Source organism: Bos grunniens, chromosome 24 (genome assembly GCF_055505025.1).
Source record: "Bos grunniens cultivar Pamir isolate PY7600 chromosome 24, Bosgru_T2T1.0, whole genome shotgun sequence".
Lineage (NCBI taxonomy): Eukaryota > Metazoa > Chordata > Mammalia > Artiodactyla > Bovidae > Bos > Bos grunniens.
Window position 1 is genome coordinate 47,564,395 of NC_141188.1, and position 18,902 is coordinate 47,583,296.

Sequence of the window (18,902 nt, forward strand, 5' to 3'; positions counted from 1 at the left end):
GCAGATGAGATGATTAGACAGCATCATCAACCCAGTGGACATGAATTCGAGCAAACTCTGGGAGATAGTGAAGGACAAAGGAGCCTGGTGTGCTGCAGTCCATGGAATCTCAAAGAGTCAGACATGACTTAGTGACTGAATAATAACAACAGTTGTTGGAATTTTTTTTTTAAATAGGGAGAAATAATTTTGTATCAGATGACAATATATTTAAATAAAAATACATCTTTAAAGAGTAAATGAAAATTTATACCTGTTGCAACTCTGTTTATTCCATGTTTACTCTTAGACATTCTGAAATTCATCCTTCTAAGTCAGAACATTCAAGAGCTGAATAAATAGGTTTTTAACTCTTTGTCTCTGTTTTTTTTTTTTTGGCTGTGACATGCAGGATCTTAGTTCTCCCAACTAGGTATTGAACCTGTAACCCCTGCATTGGAAGCGCAAAATCCTGTCTAACCAGAGGAGCGCTGAGGAATCCCTCTGAATTTTAACTCTTTTTAAAATTGTTTACACAGCTGTGTACTTTGGTGCTATGCCATTAACCTGTATTGAGAGTCAGTTCTATTAAACTCATGTTTAGTGTTGGAAAATGTGTTTTATTGCACCATGGAATAGATGCTTTGTGAAGATCTTTGTGAGAAAGTCCTTATAGGCTCCAGTGCTTTCCAGGGTGAAGCACTGTGTGGTGCTTTCTGTCTAATGAGGAGTGTCAACAACGTACAGGTTATATATTTCAGTTTCTCAGGGCAAAAATTACTATTTGCTTCTAGTCTTCCCCTTTAGATGCTGTTTTGGGTTCAGGTCCCCCCTCCCCCCTCCCCCTGCACCCTCATCAGTGATAGTGCAGAGTCTTAACCACTGGACTGCCAGGGAATTCCCTTGGGCTTGATTTTGTCAAATCTGGATTCCTGGAGAGAAAATTGTTAAAATTGTTTAAAATTGAGAGAAAATTATTAAATCTTTTGTAAGGGTTCCCAATGTAACTATGATATTAATAATTCTTTTCTTTACTCCATTTGTGCCTTTGAGCTTGTTTGGTTTAGAATTTTGTTATATTAAAATGATAAGCAGTAGAGAACCCCTTTGACCTGAGTGGAGACAAACCTACCTGCAGGTCATTTAAAATCAGAGTAGAATTTAATGCAAAAAGCATCACAAAATAGAGTATTAATGCAGTTTATATATACCTGCATTTATATACACAAACTTGTCAGAATACTCTAGAATTTTTTCTCCTAAGGAATGGCAGTAGAAAGCAAGAGAATTAGAGTTCTTACTTTTATGTACTTCTGTTGTTTGAACATTCTTTTAACAATCAGTATGTATTGTTTAGTTTTTTTAATTTGACGTGGTAACAATTTCATGGAGGCAAGCTTTTATAAGGGTACTCTGTTTCAGTGATTAAACTGAGAGGAGAAATCCATCAGTGCGATGTTTCTGCTGCTCTTAAGGAATCAAAATATAGTGCTTAGTTTTTTCTCCCCTTTCTCTCTCAGGTCATTTGGATCCAGGATTCCTAGCAAGTGAGAAAACATCTGCTGGCAATGCACCACTCAATGAAGAAATTAATATTGCCTCTTCAGATAGTGAAGTGGAGATTGTGGGGGTTCAGGAACATGCAAGGTAGGAAATTAATTAGAAGAAAATGGTATGGCATGCCATGGCATGGCTGGCATGAATGTTGGGAGCTATTTCTCAGCTTCCTGTAGTTTAAGAAATACATTTTGATTATAGACACTTGATGGGCTTCAGAATGTATTGCAGATTGTCTTATATCAGAAACATCTTGGCCACACATGTATGTGAACCAGAACTAATGTTTTTCTCTTATTTTTAGCAAATGGCTAGATGGCTTAACAGATTTTTCTGTTACGGCAGAAGTATCTCCATACTAACCCCCTTCTCACCCATATTTTCTTGCCTTTCAGTTTATCTTGAAATATATCAGGAACAAATAATTGGAAAATCTGCATTTGACATCACACCTCTTCTTAGAGCACCTCTCCTTATCTTCCGGGAAAAGTTACAAGTTACTTTAGTCAGTTCCTAACAGTATATTTCTGGTGATGTTCATGTGATTTAGGGCATCTTGTTTCTTAGGAATTAAAAAAGCCGTAAGACATTGAATTAGTGTGCAGTAGTATAAAAATAATTTTGTGAAGTTTATCATTTTTTAAGATAAGAGAGAGCAAACTGTAGCCCATGGACCACGTCTGGCCTGCTGCATCTTTTTATATGGACCTCAAGCTGCGAATTGTTTCTACGTTTTCAAATGGTTGGGGGAAAAAATCAAGACATGTTTTGATGTGAAAAAATTAAATGAAATTCAAATACAATTTATTTATCCATAAATAAAGTTTTGTTTGAACAGACCATGCTTATTTACTTACATATTGTCTATTTTACAGTCCATTGGCAGAATTGCGAAGTTTCTTCAGACACCTTAGGGTCCACAGAGCCAAAGATATTTATTGTCTAGCTCTTTGCAAAAAAAATTTACTGACTCTTCCTTTAAGATATGGTCCTAAGAATTAGTTGCAGCCCTGTCAGAGATATACCTGAGGAACATTTAACACACACGTACAAAACAAAACCTCGTCTTTGGAAAAATCTGTATTCTCTGTAGTGAACAATTTTTCTCCTGTGCCACAAGAGTTACGATTTTGTGATTTCCTCAAGTTGGTATACAAGATAGTATCTTGCCTTATTTTTAGATCTGATTTTGATCTTTGGTTAGCAAGATAATAAAACATTCACCAGCACTGATTTCTTCTGTTGACTTATTTAAAAGGTGGATTTAGGAGTGGAGAAGTGGGGGCACAAAAAACACATGCACATAAATTGAGGAATACTTTTTCTAATGAGAACCGATTTTAGTTTCTGAAAGGATTTTTTAGTTAAACAATTGGGGCTTTAAGGGTGTAGAGTTAAGTTGTAATTTATCAAGCCATCTCCCCTTAAGTGGCTAATTCTCCATCAGAACACTTTCCCTTCTATCTTGTATTCATGCCCTAAGTCTGTCTGCTTAGCTGCTTCCTTTTTTCTCGTCTTTTTAAATGGTTATTTCCCCCTATTCTGGTGGAAAGACTTTCATTCTTTACCTTTCCTTTACCTCATACTTTCTTCTCTTCCTTAATAAAAAACTCTTTCCTGTTATATTCTCTTTCATTTTCTCATGTTATTTCCTTCCAGCTGACTTCATCTGACTTCTTCAGATGAAGAAGATAGAACTCCAGATTTCTTCCTTTAGCATACATTTGTCATTATTTTATTTCAGCACTGTATAAATATAAAAGACGTTATTAGACTTTAAGCCCCATGTCAAGATCTTTCTAGAATATGATAATATTTTCCATTCCCAACTCTGTACCATAAAACTTATTCTGCCTATTGACTGATAGATTGATGTAGGTTAATTATCTTCTGTTGTGCCAGGAGCACATTATCCAGTTACCAACTTCCTCTTGACTTACTATTCAAATTTTAATTCAATGTTACTCATGTGTTCCTACTTAAGTAGGAAAGAATAGGTCATGACCTGTGTTGTCTATTTAAGTTCTTGCTCATTCTGAGACATATCACTTGGTCAGTTCAGTTCAGTCGCTCAGTCGTGTCCGACTCTTTGCGACCCCATGAATCACAGCACACCAGGCCTCCCTGTCCATCACCAACTCCCGGAGTTCACTCAGACTCACGTCCATCGAGTCAGTGATGCCATCCAGCTATCTCATCCTCTGTCGTCCCCTTCTCCTCCTGACCTCAATCCCTCCCAGCATCAGAGTCTTTTCCAATGAGTCAACTCTTTGCATGAGGTGGCCAAGGTACTGGAGTTTCAGCTTTAGCATCATTCCTTCCAAAGAAATCCCAGGGCTGATCTCCTTCAGAATGGACTGGTTGGATCTCCTTGAAGTCCAAGGGACTCTCAAGAGTCTTCTCCAACACCATAGGTCAAAAGCATCAATTCTTAGTCACTCAGCCTTCTTTACAGTCCAACTCTCACATCCATACATGACCACAGGAAAAACCATAGCCTTGACTAGCCGGACCTTTGTTGGCAAAGTAATATCTCTGCTTTTGAATATGCTATCTAGGTTGGTTATAACTTTCCTTCCAAGGAGTAAGCGTCTTTTAATTTCATGGCTGCAGTCACCATCTAGTGATTTTGGAGCCCAGAAAAATAAAGTCTGACACTGTTTCCACTGTTTCCCCATCTGTTTGCCATGAAGTGATGGGACCAGATGCCATGATCTTCGTTTTCCAAATGTTGAGCTTTAAGCCAACTTTTTCACTCTCCCACTTTCACTTTCATCAAGAGGCTTTTGAGTTCCTCTTCACTTTCTGCCATAAGGGTGGTGTCATCTGCATATCTGAGGTTACTGATATTTCTCCTGGCAATCTTGATTCCGGCTTGTGTTTCTTCCAGCCCAGTGCTTCTCATGATGTACTCTGCATAGAAGTTAAATAAGCAGGGTGACAATATACAGCCTTGACATACTCCTTTTCCTATTTGGAACCAGTCTGTTGTTCCATGTCCAGTTCTAACTGTTGCTTCCTGACCTGCATACAGATTTCTCAAGAGGCAGATCAGGTGGTCTGGTATTCCCATCTCTTTCAGAATTTTCCACAGTTTATTGTGATCCACACAGTCAAAGGCTTTGGCATAGTCAATAAAGCAGAAATAGATGTTTTTCTGGAACTCTCTTGCTTTTTCCATGATCCAGTGGATGTTGGCAATTTGATCTCTGGTTCCTCTGCCTTTTCTAAAACCAGCTTGAACATCAGGAAGTTCACGGTTCACGTATTAACTCCTGCCAATTCTCCCTTCTTTATTGTTTCTTTGTGCCTAGAAATGTTACAGATGCTACTCTTCTTTTCATGGATTTCCCCAGTGGCTCAGCGGTAAAGACTCTGCCTGCAGTGGGGGAGACACGGGTTCAATCCCTGGGTCAGGAAGGTCCCATGGAGGAGGGCATGACAACCCGCTCCAGTATTTTTTGCCTGGAGAATCCTGGAGTCTGGTGGGCTACAGTCAATAGGGTTGCAGAGTCAGACAGGACTCAAGTGACTGAGCACGCACACCTTTCTTTTCAGATTCTTTGTTTAACTTTCCTTTCATAATGAAATCTTCAGCTTCTTTTCCTACCAATATTTTTGTTATCTGTAGTTAAAATTATATTATTTCTGTTAGAACTTGTAGATTTAAATTCTAAGTTGCTCTCACCTTCAGTACACACACACACTCAAAGATTTAGTAGACCCTTCTCTGAACTTGCTACAGTCTTTTATTCAGATTGTCATTTTACTCTATGAACAGACATACTTATTTCAGTCTTAACTAAGCCAAATGACTTTGGGTACCTTTTAAATAACATGCTATAACATTACTTTTGAGGACTTTTTCTTACCAGGCTCTGAAATATAAAGATGTGTTTTTGTTCTTCAAATTCTGATCTTTTAGTTTGAGTCCTGGGGAAATCATATCTTAGCAGTAACAGCTTTATCTTAAAATCTCGGTGTTGGTTAATAACTGTCCATACAATGGAAGATGGGTAGGGTTGACAAATTCTATTGGAGTACTTTGAATGGACTCTTTCATCATTATGAGGGGATCTCTTATTTTGGCCCTTGGTCTAGGAATGAGTAGAATCTCACTGACTGTTGTGCCTTTCTCAAAAATTTTCCAGCAGTTTTATTTAGAAGAAGCCTGATAGTCTTTCAAACATTGAGGTTAAAAAGCTGAGAAGCAAGTTGGGGGGTGGGGGGTGGGGGAGTGAGAGGCTTTCTTATTGGTTGCTTCAAAATTGCCCCTTTAGCTGGCTGTATCTCATCTGAAATTTGTTTCTTTTACAGGTCTAGGGTTGCAGTTATGAAGTATTGATGGGCTTCTGGCAGGGTTATCGCTTGGAAGAAGGTTTTAGGTTTTGATCCACATCTTTGTGTTCTAATTGGATTTTTTGCATGCATAGATGTTTGTTTGGATTTAGTTGTCCTTTTCTTGTTTTTCCTTTTGGTATTCTACCTTGTGGGCTTTCTGAGAGCTTTAAAAAAAAAAAAAACTCAGACTTCGTTCTTGAGTTGTTCTCTTTGAGATTGTGGTTGTTCTGACTTGCATTGGATACCATTTTTCCATATTGGAAACATTCTGTTTTGTTGACCTTTGCACTCAGTAATTCTGGTTATGACTTGTCTTTTTTTTTTTTTCCCAATAAACAGTCATTTTTCTTTTCTTGCATGCTAACATCTTTCCCTGCTCTTTCATTTTAGATTTTGACATATCCCTTAGCTTACGTGTTTCTTCTAGTTATAGGCTAGAAAGCATGCTTTCTTAACTTGAATGCATCTTTTATGGCTGCCTTGGATTGCTGTGATGAACTCTTGTCGTTGTCTACATGTCATTTCTAGGTGTTATTTTTGGACAGTCCAGTTTTATAAGGTGCTGTTTGCTAGTGAGATGGGAACTTCTCTAAAATCTCTGGTTCTTCTGCACCCACTTAATTTTGCCATAAGTTTTAAGTTATGACCGTCTTGCCAATATTTTTCTTTATCCTTTGACCTTTTTCCTTCTTTCCTTCTGCCAGCCTCATTGGTAATTCCCCTAGGAAGATAAATGCGTGTAGCATGGGTCTTTATGCCATGAAACTGTGTTGGAACAGTTCTTTCAGTACTTGTTCTCTGAAGCTTTTATGAATAATCAGACTCTTATCTCCTTTCACAAACATGGTCCTGTGGGCATTGGTTAATGTTGATTCACCCGTCAGCAGAAGAATTAGTGTGAGAAGGCTTTTGCATTTAAGACTGATTGAATCCTAGAACCACTTGCTAACATTAACCCTAAAAAAGGAAGGGGGATGGGTGAGCATTTCCCTGAAGCTACAAGGATTCACTCCACCTTCAGTTCAGAAAAATAAGTAGGAATGTTATCTAAGAGGTCACCTTCAGGATCTGTAAATGAGAGCAAAAAATGATTAATTTTTAATGTTGTTTTCTTAGAATAGTAAGTTAACTGTATCAACAGCTGATCATCAGAGCCTGCCCTCTTTCTGTGTTTTTCTTCCTTTCTACTCCAAAGTCTGTCCTTTATTGGTTTTAGTGTATGAAGAGCAGGAAATTATTATATCAAAACTTATTGTTTATAAATAGTGGATTGGTGGGGGAAATGGAAGTGAGGCCTAAGCAGTTTTTCTTGGCTGTAAGACACAAAATGCGACTCATTTTATAGACCTGTTGCCAGTCATATGCAGAGTAAATGCTTTGTGAGGAAAAAGCTTGTGTCTGCACTAGAATTTGATTGGACCAATTGTAAAACAGATGAGTATATTCCCACCCCATATCTTTCATAATAGAAAAAGGATATGTGCTAATACATGGAACTGTTTTGTGTTAGTTAACCTTCCAAAATTTTGAGCTTCTCACATCCTTGTTTTTTAAAAAATGTATTTTTATTATTTATTTGGCTGCACCAGGTCTTAGTCCCTGCCTGAGGGTCTAGTTCCCTGCCCAGGGATCAAGCCTGGGCTCCCTGCACTTGGAGGGTGGAGCCCCAGCCTCTGGACCGCCGGGGAGGTCCCTCACACGAGCCTCCTTTATAGGGCCTCTCTGGGGTTAATAACAGTTGTTGTGGTCCCATTTCTTCCTGCATTTTTTTTTCCTTTTTATCTAAGGTATTCTGTAAAGTACCATCTTATAAAATAGAGCTTGACCTTTTTCCCCCTGTACTTAAAAAAATGTGTTAAAAGTCTTGTTCTATCCTCATCCATCTCCTGGCTACCATTTTATTTAAGGTGGTTGAGGTCTTAAATCATAAAAATTTTTTTGAATGTTTTTTTGGCTTATAACACACAGAGAAAGGCTATAAGTTTGCATTCTAGCTTTTGTACCCATACCCAAGTAACCATCATTCAGAACAAGAAACAGAAGTCCCCCTGTGCCACTTCTTAATTATAGCTTCCCCTGTCCCCCACCTTGTCCCCGTAACTACTATCCTGGCTTCTAACAGGATAGTTTGCCTATATTCAGAATCTTATTAACATTCCTGACAGATGCCTCAGCAATTACTTAAATGTTTACAAGGCAGATTATTCTGTTTTGTGTAGTCATGACCATTCAAAACTTGCCTTCTAGAAAACGATTGTTGGTTCTTACTGTGCTCTCAAGATTGTGTACATGGAGGAGCTGCCTTCCATGGTGATTCTCCCTTCTTTGGTGGCTGCCCTTCAGTTGCAGTTAATAGGAGACAGGGAAGTTTTTGACTAAAGAAAGGATCATCACATTCTCTGGAGAATCTAAACTTTTGAAGAGAAACAGAGTACGAGGGTTGGTTGGTGTTACTGTTCAGTCACTAAGTCGTTTCCAGCTGTTTGCGACCCCATGGACTGCAGCGCAGCAGTTTCCCCTGTCCTTCACTGCCTCCCAGAGTTTGCTCAGATTCATGTCCATTAAGTCAGTGATGCTACCCAACTATCTCATCCTCTGCCCCCCTCTTTTCCTTTTGCCTTCAGTCTTTCCCAGCATCAGGGTCTTTTCCAAGAGTTGGCTCTTCACATTAGGTGACCAAAGTGTTGGAGCTTCAGCTTCAGCCCTTCCAATGAATTCAGGATTGATTTCCTTTAGGATTGACTTGTTTGAGACTTCACCAGCACCATGATTTGGAAGCATCAGTTCTTCAGTGCTCAGGCTTCTTTCTGGTCCAACTCTTCACATCCATTCATGACTACTGGAGAAACCATAGCTTTGACTAGACACACCGTGGTGGGCATACTGATGTCTCTACTTTTTAATGTGCTATCTAGGTTTGTCATTGCTTTCCTTCCAAGAAACAAGTGTCTTTTAATTCCATGGCCGCAGTCACTGTCCACCTTGATTTTGGAGCAAAAGAAAATAACACCTGTCACTGCTTCTACTTTTTTCCCTTCTGTTTGCCATGAAGTGATGTTTCTTTGAGGTGCTCAAGTAAAGGTGACTTCTAATAAATTTTCTTTTTTGCTTAAAGTAGCCCAATTTGTTTTCCAGTAACTGGAGCTATTTATGACGTAACTACAGAAGTGGTTTAGTTTATATAGCTGAAGAAATGCCTTCTCTCCTCATTATTTTTCCTTCAACCTTTCCTCATTAATAAATATCCTCTCTAAACCTCTCACTCTCCTACTCTAGACACTTTCTAGAATCTGCTTTGCTTTTTATTGTATTATTCCTAGGGGCTAAGCAGTCTTCTTACAATAAAACATAGTGTATAATACTTCAGGTGCAGTCTGGGAAAGACATGGTTATTTAGTTGGAAATAAACTCCCCAGAGGAGACCTACTTTTGTTCTTGTTCCATGCTTTACTTTCTTAAGACCCTGGGAAGTTGTCTTTTGGTCTTGGTTTTCTCTTCTGTAAAATGGGAAGATTGGATTAGGTCCTTTTTAAAGCCACTCCTTGATGTCCTGATGTTACATGGTGTGATTATTTTAGGAGCAGTGCAAAGTAATAGTTGGGAGTAAATACTGCTTTTATTTCAGAATTATTTCTTGCAGTTCTGTCAGAGATTACATTGACTTTTTTTGGTAGCTCTTCATTCCCTGATTTTTCTAAGTTTCCAGCCAGCTTTTACTTCAATTACTGCTTGTATAAATGAGCATTTGAACTGTTGAAGAACTTTATATTTTTTAATTGTTGGTCTGGGCTTGTCTTTGCACCCTGCTGACTCTTTTGTATTTTGCCTTACCCAGTTTAATACACACCTTTGTTAAGTGGCAACATTATGTTGTGGAAAGCACTGGACCAGAAATCAGACTTGGTCTGAAGTTCTCTTGCCTACACTTTCGAACAGTGTGACCCTGAACAAGTCATGTAATCTCTTAAATCCTCAGTTTCCCTGTCAGAGGATGGATGATGGCTTCCAATACTTCATGGGTCTGTTGGGTGTGTCACATGTGGAGAAACTACTTAATAATTGTGGTATTCTGTTGTCATCAGTCATCAAAACCATTTCTTGAAAATGTTGAATGGACTCCTTTGACTGACTTTCTTCCATGACTACTTGGTCATTTAATCTCAGTGTATTTAAAGAGTGGACAGATTTGGATTAGACTTTGGGTTTTTGTGTGTCTTATTTTAATGCTTTTCACTAGCTACTCTGAAAATATGGTGGCCTCTGGGTTAGTAGCTGCTTGACTCATTTCTGGAAAGATGATGGCCGTCTGATAACTATAACAAGTCCACATTCTACCCCTACTCTGGCCGCAAGGGATCTGTTTTTTGGCACCTCTCTTGGGAAGGGAGTCCTTTTCAGGCTGGACTTTGTAGAAGCTGGGCCTCTTTCTGTGATCTTAAGGATCCTCAGGGGCAGTTCTATAGCTAAACTTTGTGTGTGCATGCGCGCTCAGTCTCTCAGTCATGTCCAACTCTTTGGGACCTTATGAACTATGGCCCACCAGTCTCCTGTGTCTGTGGGATTCTCCTGGCAAGGATACTGGAATGGGTTGCTATTTCTTTGTCCAGGGGGTCTTAACCCAACCAGAGATCGAACCCACATCTCCTGTGTGTCCTACATTGGCAGGCACATTCTTTATCACTGAGCCACCTGAGAAGGCCAAATTCAAACTGAAACACCATCAGTCCTCCTGCTTCTAAGCCTTCAGACTCAGATGAAACTACACCATTGGCTCTCATGGGCCTCCAGCTTACTGACTGCAGACCTTGGAACCTCTCAGCCGCCATGAATTCCTTATAATAAACTTTGTCCATTGTTACTCTAATGTTTCTTTTGAACCTAGAGGTGCAGGTGGCATGGAATAGAAATTGGAGTTCTGAATAAGCATCACTCATTGTATACAGGTTGTCAGAACAGCTGCTTGCGATCCACTGTAGTAGTTTGTGTGGTTAGAATCATGCCACTTGCCCCTTCTCACGGGTGCTGCGTAGTGACGGGTCTTATAGTTGAGATGGGAAGGCATAAGGAGCAGTGATAGCTTGTGCTGCTTGCCTTCCTCTCGTTTGAATCAAAACTTACTCCATGGCTCATCCTGGAGGTTCATGGTTCTATCATTTGACTGGAATGTGCAATTCAATCTGGAGGTATTTCTGAAACAGTTCTCTCCCAGTTGGTGAACTTTGAGACATGTCAGCTTGGCAGTTCTGACACTCTTATAGAACACTTCTAGAGAATCTAAGCTAAGTACTTCAGCCTTGTTATTTTCACTGAACTAAAGCATAAGTGTTTGTGATGCACTAGCCAGGTTTTTCTGTTGTCACCTTCAAGATGAGGAAAATTGGTCTTTAATTCATGTTGTTGTTGTTTAGTTGCTAAGTTGTATCTAACTCTTTGTGACCCCACGGACTATAGCCTGCCAGGCTCCTCTGTCCCTGAGGTTTCCCAGGCAAGAATACTGGCGTGCGTTGCCATTTCCTTCTCCAGGGGATCTTCCCAACTCTGGGATCAAACCCACGTCTCCTGCATTGGCAGGCAGATTGACCACTGAGCCACCAGGGAATCCTCTTTAACTCATGACCTAGTACGTATATAGACATTTAAAAATCTAATCTGTAAAAGGGGTTTTACTGTTAACTGTTTTTGAAAGTAGTATTAACAAATATGTCACAGAACTTACTTTAAGAACAGATTCCACCTGTATTTCTTATTGTTTCATTTGCTCAGACTAATTGGGCATCTTAATTTTGCTTGGAATTTATATGCTGCCCTATCCTGAAGATTCCAGAGATATAAATGAATTCAGAGAAACAACATCTAGTCCATCAGTAATAGATCTAGATATAACTCAGGAGCTTGTGACTGAGGCAAGGCTTTTGGCATTTCTTAGGCTATACTGAGAGAGGCAGGGAGACAGACAGACAGACAGACAAACATAGAAGAAAGGAGGAAAAGGGGGAAGGATATTGGTTGTGGGTTTTATGAGCTTGTGCAGTAGGCTTATCTTAGGAAAAGTATTAATACAGCTGAAGCCGTATTGCCTTCTGTTTTTGCTCTGATAGGGTTAACCATGCTTTTGCTCTTCATCCCAATTGCAGGTGTGTTCATCCTCGAGGAGGTGTGATTCAGAGTGTTTCTTCATGGAAGCATGGCTCCAGCACACAGTATGTTAGCGCCCGGCAAACACAGTCATGGACTGCTGTGGCTCCTCAGCAGACTTGGGCTTCACCTGCAGAAGTTGTTGACCTCACACTGGATGAGGATAGCAGACGCAAATACCTGCTGTAATACAATGTCACTGTGTTTCCTCTGCACTGTTCCCCTCTACTTCCTCCTCCTCCTCCTCTTTGTGACATGGAAGTTCATTGTCATAGCTTCAGCCTCAGAAGCTGTTTGTGGCATTTGTATAATCAAAAACTCATGGAAAATTGCTCTCCTTCCCCCTCCTTTTTTTTTTAAATTAAAAGAAGTCACTTAGGAAAATAACTTATCACAGAGAAAAGAATTTCTTTTCTTGTTTCCCTCAGTAGGAATATGAGAATGATGACGTTTATAAGACAACTTCATTTTACTTGGTGACTTTCAGTCTTGGGGAAACTCTGCCCTCCTTTTAGAATGGTATTTTAATTACCAGGTAAAATGGATTTTAGTTTCTGAGTCTTGTATTTATTTTTCTGTGTAATAAAATTAATATGTAGACTTGACCACTGTCAGCCCACCCATTGGCACTCCTATCTTAGGGCATTTGCACACATATTAGTCAGGTCCTTATTGGCACCTAGTAGGGCATGTGCATTGAAAACCTGTCCTTAAAAATAGAAGACAGAAGTTAACTTTTTCTTTTAGCTTAAGTCTTCTGCCTTCTTTCCTAACTTTGCTCCTGGCTGACTTCCCACAACCCAAATAATTAACATGCCCTCTTTGTGTTTATAAATACTGCTAAGGTGACTTAGTTGATCTCCTTGTTGCAATAATTCATAACCCTTTGGAAAATATCTCCTTGTAAGGCAGAGGCATTTCAGATAGATACCCACCATGAGGTTTGAGCATCTGAAGAGAGTATTGAGAGATCCCTTTCCCCCTCCCTGGTTTGTTCAATGGGAGAAACAGAACCTATTACTTAGGTAGACTATGCCTAAGTACATAGCTAGTAATATGAAAATTGTGTGACTTCTAAGGCTATGGGCACTTGTAAATCTGAGAGGACAATGCCTTTTTCCATAGCTAGTCTCTCCAAAAAGGATGCATAACAACTGTTCAATGCTTGAGCTGAAGTTGACCTGATGCTGTATTTGGGTATTTTTCTCCTCTACCTTTTAAAAGTGGAAAGATCAAAATGTATCATAAAAATCAGATACGAAGCACATTAATGGCACTGTAGATTTTGCAGTATCTAACAGGAATTGTAAGGGGTAGTAGGAGCTTCAGGGAATTCAGGAAATGCCAGTGTTGGAGTTCCATGGCATTAGTTACTACCTTGTTTCCTATAACGTAGTTCCTAGTGAATTACTTTACAAGCAATACCTAGAGTTAGAACACTATATGCTGTGCACAGGGAACAGTGGAGTAATGCTGGCGTAGAAGACCTCACTTTGTGTTTTTCCACAGCTTTTGTGTGCTTTTTCTTTTTGGTTTCCATTTTCACCATACAGTGTGGCTATAGCCCTTTGCCTCCCTTCCCAAATGTCTCGGTGGCTCTTCCTTATCGTGAGAGCATGAGAAGGACCGTGTTCAGCTTCCATTCAGCGGACACGCATTTACCAAGTGCCTGTTCTGCATGAGGCACTGTGTGGGGTGGTGCTGTGGGGCTGCTGTGCTGAGCAAGACCCCCCACATGCACACGAGTCAGAGTCTGCCTGGCTCCACAAGCCTGGCCTTTCCTTCTGTATTTTGTAAAGACTCGTCTGTTCCTTCACCCTTCTTCCTGCTGTTTGAGTTCATCTGTATATCCTTCTATGGGAGTATATTTAAGCATGTCTTCTCTTCTGATAACATCTCATTTGATCTGGCCTCTGTTGTTCATCAACTTTTTATTTTCCTATGTATCTACTTTTAATAGATGAGGCTTTTGAAGAGATCGTAAACCTCCAGTTTTAGCCCCTCATACATGGCCACAATTCTAGGCAAAAACCAAAGACCCAGAGGCCAGAGCAAAATAGGACCTTCTGCAGATTCACTACTGGTATATCCTTGGACCGTCACATTTTACTTTAGGATTAATTTATTGAATTTTACTGTTACACATTGTTTTTGACTTGAATTAAAATGCTAGACAAAGCAGAAATGTACAATTTCTGGTCTGTATTTTCCAGGAATATCATTGGGGAAAGGATAGAGTTATATGACTTGAAGTTTTTGCAGCTTATTTTTCTCCCAGTATCAGGGCAGAGCCCCATTTTATTTCATTTTTAATTTAATTTTTTGCTACACCTGGTGGCTTGTGGGATCTTAATTCCCCAACCAGGGATCAAACCCACGCCCTCAGCAGTGAAAGCGCAGAGTCCTAACCACTGGACTGCCAGGGAATTCCCCAGAGCCCCATTTTAAAGAACTTTTTTGCATTACCTGTTCTTATGTTAGCAGTATGTTTTGTTCACTTCCATATAGCAGGTGATTTCCCAGGGCATATTTTCTTTAGTCCCTCACGGTCATCCTTTAATGAGAATTCTTTCAGTGTGTTGTAGGCACTCTGGGTTGGGAACAGAGAGTGAAGTTTTAACCAAGCTCTTTTATGGCTTTTTGCTTTTGTATTGGGTTAAAGTTTGCCCTTACCTGTCCCTTTTCCACCACCCTGACTACCTGGCTTAGTGCACCAGCACGAAAATTAAGATGCAGAAAGCAGGGAGGGGAAGGGATGGTGGAAATAGTAGCTTTTCTCCCTACTAGTTTGGGACTTTTCCACCTTCTAACTAACTATAGAGAGACTGTGTTTCACCTCTTCTTTGGTTGCCAGGTCCAGGAGAGTAGGGATATGGTTTCTGGCAAGCTATTAATGATAAAATTCTGTGGTAAATATTCTGACATTTTAAATTTCTTTAAAGGGGATCTTTTCTAACCAGTTTTGCACTTGGTAGCATAAACACTTTATACTCCACAGTCTCTTCAAAGTAATATCTCTGCTAAAATGGTACACTTTGGTCACAGATTGGTTTATGGCACCAACATGGCTAAGTGCCCCCCTTCCCTCAGTTTGAAACCACAGAGTGGTAACTTCGCTACTGCATATTGCCCTGCGAGATGTAGTTGCTGCTTGCTTCATTTTGATGGAAGGGGCCAAACTGAATGGACTCCATTATTCATAGCAACTGAACATCCCATAAACTCGGCTTTCATTTTACCAGTTGTGAATATGAACATCTAATTTGCTAATTTAGTCAGTCGTTCATTGTTACTTTTAGCAAATTAGCACCATAGGTAATTTAAAAACAAATTTGTTGCCTGCTTTTTATATATACTGTGTCATAAGGTTCTTGAAAAAGCTGGGGGCACAATTTTGTCTTTTAAAGTTTTTTTTTTTTTTCAAGGCAAAGAGCTCCCCCCAACCCGTTTCTCAGTATGTGTATGATGCGACTTCCATGTATATATAAAAATGACTGCGCCCTAACCAAACTTCCTCAGATTGTGCACTGTTTGTTTAAAATAATCACGTATTTTAGTCCAATGCTGTTGTATTTTTCATTTTATTTAAAACACTACGTACTTCTTATTCTTTTAACAAGTTTTAAAGGATAGTGATCTTAAAAAAAAAATCACTGGATAACTAGGAAATAACTTTTTGTTGTTGTTTTGTTTTTTAAAGAGTACAAAGGTCTTTAAAGCCTTTTGCTCCTCTTACCGTGAAAATGAAATGTTAGCCATTGTATGGCTAGGAACCAATGCACTTGGTGGTTAACAGATCTGCTGTTGCTGGAGCGTGGACTTGATGCAGTGACGACAAATCATTGCTTAGAATTAATGTTTTAAAATGTGCAACTCTAGTTTTTAAAATAGACTTTGGTTCTTCTTTACGTTCATTATTTAGTTTTTGTTTTCATTTAGTATTTAATGGTCTTTGGAGAAAAAAAATAAAACAGAGTGTTATATATATATTTTTTGGTGCAAGATAAGATTTTCTGTTTTTTGAAATAAGTCTGTAGCATAAAGGTTAAACTATTTTAAGACAAAATAAAATAGAGTGTATTTAAACAAAGATAATTTCTGAGGATTTTTTTTTTCCTGTCTGCTTCAGTTAATTAGATGGTGCCTGGAGCAGCTCCCAAGTTAGCTTTTGGATGTGAGAGTGAATTATATTTTGTTATCAGATCTTATTGTTTAAGTTGCCTGATTTTTTTCCAAGCAACAGCTGTATCCTACTCCTAGAATGTTTTGCAATTGGCCTTTGGTGTATTAGATCTAGATAAAAATAGTTTTGTACTGGCTTTCCTGTAGCCCCCACTTCCCGTTCCAGTTTGAACCCGTGAGATTTCAAAGTCAACTAAAGGCTCCCTAGTGCTTGACCCCTTTGCTCCTGGGAACAAAAGTCAGCTGACAGTTACTTCCCAGAGTTCAACGTGCCAGGGTAAAATGCCATGACTGCGTGCACTTTGCTCGTGGTTCAAGCAAATATAGGATTTTCAAAAATAGCCTAAAGAATTTTCCTCCTAATTTGGTTCTATTTTCAGGTTTTTAATTTGGTTATCAAAATGATAGGAACTACTGTATTAGCATTTTATTACTTTTGTAACTCCACATCAAGGAGAATGAGGAACCAGAGAGAGTAAGGCCTATGTTTATTTAAATATTCACTCCTGGATCTCTTCATGTTCATCGAATTTTTGTTCTCCTTGCACTGGAAAGAGACCTGTTATCAGGAAATGTTTTTAGTTTTTGAAAATGGTTCTTTTATACTACCTTGTGTCTGAGACCTACTAGACATGTTAGTACCTGTGAGGAGCTTCTTTTCTTGGGCTCTGGAGGAAATTTTTTTACTTAGAGTCTTGCTTCTGAATCCTTTTGCCCTTGGAAGCTGCTTCTGAATAGACAAGGCATGAGTAAGTAAAATAATCAGTAGCTTGTAATTAATCTCATTCTGACTTCCTCTTTCTATCTTACGCTGGCTTTTGGCCTTGCCTTCTCTTGAAAGTAAAAGTGTTAGTCGCTCAGTTGTATCCAACTCTTTGCGACCCCGTGGACTGTAGCCTGCCAGACTCTTCTGTTCATGGGATTCTCCAGGCAAGAATACTGGAGTGTGAGTTGCCATTTCCTTCTCCAGGGGATCTTCCCAACCCAGGGATCGAACCTGGGTGGATCACCTGCATTGCAGGCAGATTCTTGACTGTCTGAGCCACTAGGGAGGCTTCCCTTATTTGTATTTTTTTCACAGTAGATGACAGCTATTTATAACTTTAATCTTAATAGAGAAAAATTACATAAATCTTTACGAAATATCTCTTCAGCTCCAGTTTTGCAACTGAAATAATACGGTGAATTTCTTGTAGGTTTTATTTTAACAATATTGCTGATCTATAAAAGAGTGATTCTGCTAGGTTACTGGTAGGTATGATTTTCTTTACTTCCTTGACTCTGTGTTTGGGAGCCCTGGTTTACAGAATTAGAGGAGTTCCTGGACTATACAGTGGAGCTTTGACTGGGAGAATCTGCCTGGAACAGAAGAAGGCAGTGGCAAATACTGGAAGGAGCAATGAACTCAGAAAAAGATGCTTGTGATTATCGTAAACATCATCGAGATGTGGAAAGAGCATCCAGTAGCTCAACTGAGGTTGTGACACTGTTGGCTCAATACAGCTGCCATTGCACTGCTTTGTGGGTAGCATGCCTTCGAGATGGAGGTGACTTTAGGCAAGGATCCCTTTGTGTAGCGAGGATTCACCACTTCTTTCCTTTCTGCCAAGCCCTGAGATCTCATTTGGTAGGTGGATGTGAGTCAAGGATGAGAGTGAGTGCTGGCAATGAAGTTAACCCTCAGAAAGGAGGAGGCAGCAGTGGCTGGGTTGGTCTGCTCACAGGTCCTGGGCTTGCAGGTGGGGTACATCTCTTGGTTGTAAATTCTGTTGATCTAACTTGTTATTCTTTGGCAAAGGAAACTATCTGGTACCAGTTTTTTCCTTTGTGTTTTGATAATTGACACCTCAGAGGAGTCATTCTGTTTCCTTTCCGTGATTGCTCTGTTATAAGAATGGGAAGGTGAAATGTTGTGGACAGTTGAGCCCTTACACTTGGGCTTGTGTCTAAAGGAGGCAAGTCTGACTTTAGGATGGATCTGCATCTGCAGTACGAGGGACATCAGACCAGAGGGCAGAGGGAATGATATTTACAAAGCCTGAACCAGCGTGCAGGAGACCCCAGAAAGACTATCTGACTGCTAAGGGATTTGATTTCTACGCCTTAAAATGGAGCATTTCTAAAACTTCTTTTCTTAGATTAAAAGATAGGGATGTGTTTTTTTAGGGGATAATTCATTGTTCTGCAGAGCCATCGCTTTTCAGGTAGTAATACAGGAGAATGGCTCACTCCAAAAGGCTGTTTTACAGTTTTGTCACCTCACAAGTGTTTTGAAGGCATTGGATAATGAACACTCACAAAACCTTTAATTTGTACAAACTCTTTTATTTTCAAAGTTTTAAAAGAATCTGTATTTCAAAATTTCCACATGGGGTTAAGAAGTGGTACAGATTGTTATCCTCATTTTGCAGATTGGAAGACTGAGAACAGCAGAATAATATATCCAGATTTACAAAGTTTGACTTAGCGAGAGAAGGTTTTTTTTTCTTGTGGTCCAAATTAGGACTTTCTAACTTTAAGAAAAACAAAAACCTCTTTTCTCCACCTTATTTTTCATTCATTCTTATTGCTACTGATTCTACTTTGTTCTGGCCTGAACTGAATTGGAAGAAGTCTTTCCCAAGAAGGTAATGTTTGATTGGTTGCCTTTTTTCTCAGGCAAGTGGTCACAGATTTAAACATCAGAACCACACACCTGCGTATGCCTC

At 39.5% G+C, this 18,902-nt stretch overlaps 1 protein-coding gene across 9 annotated transcripts in view; it reads left to right on the forward strand.

Annotated features, from left to right (window-relative positions):
- Positions 1 to 16,102, forward strand: part of ARK2N (arkadia (RNF111) N-terminal like PKA signaling regulator 2N) — an 89,106-nt gene extending 73,004 nt beyond the window's left edge. For 5 of the 9 annotated variants that reach the window (XM_086373363.1, XM_086373367.1, XM_086373364.1 and 2 more), the window contains 2 exons: positions 1,500 to 1,626; positions 12,012 to 16,102. In XM_086373363.1, coding sequence (XP_086229489.1) covers positions 1,500 to 1,626; positions 12,012 to 12,201 — 317 coding nt within the window. In that variant the 3' untranslated portion in view covers positions 12,202 to 16,102. Of the gene's footprint in view, positions 1 to 1,499; positions 1,627 to 1,931; positions 2,377 to 12,011 lie in introns of those variants that run through there. The other 4 variants (XM_086373369.1, XM_086373365.1, XM_086373368.1 and 1 more) reach the window with 2 other exon arrangements.
- Positions 16,103 to 18,902: the final 2,800 nt, after the last annotated feature.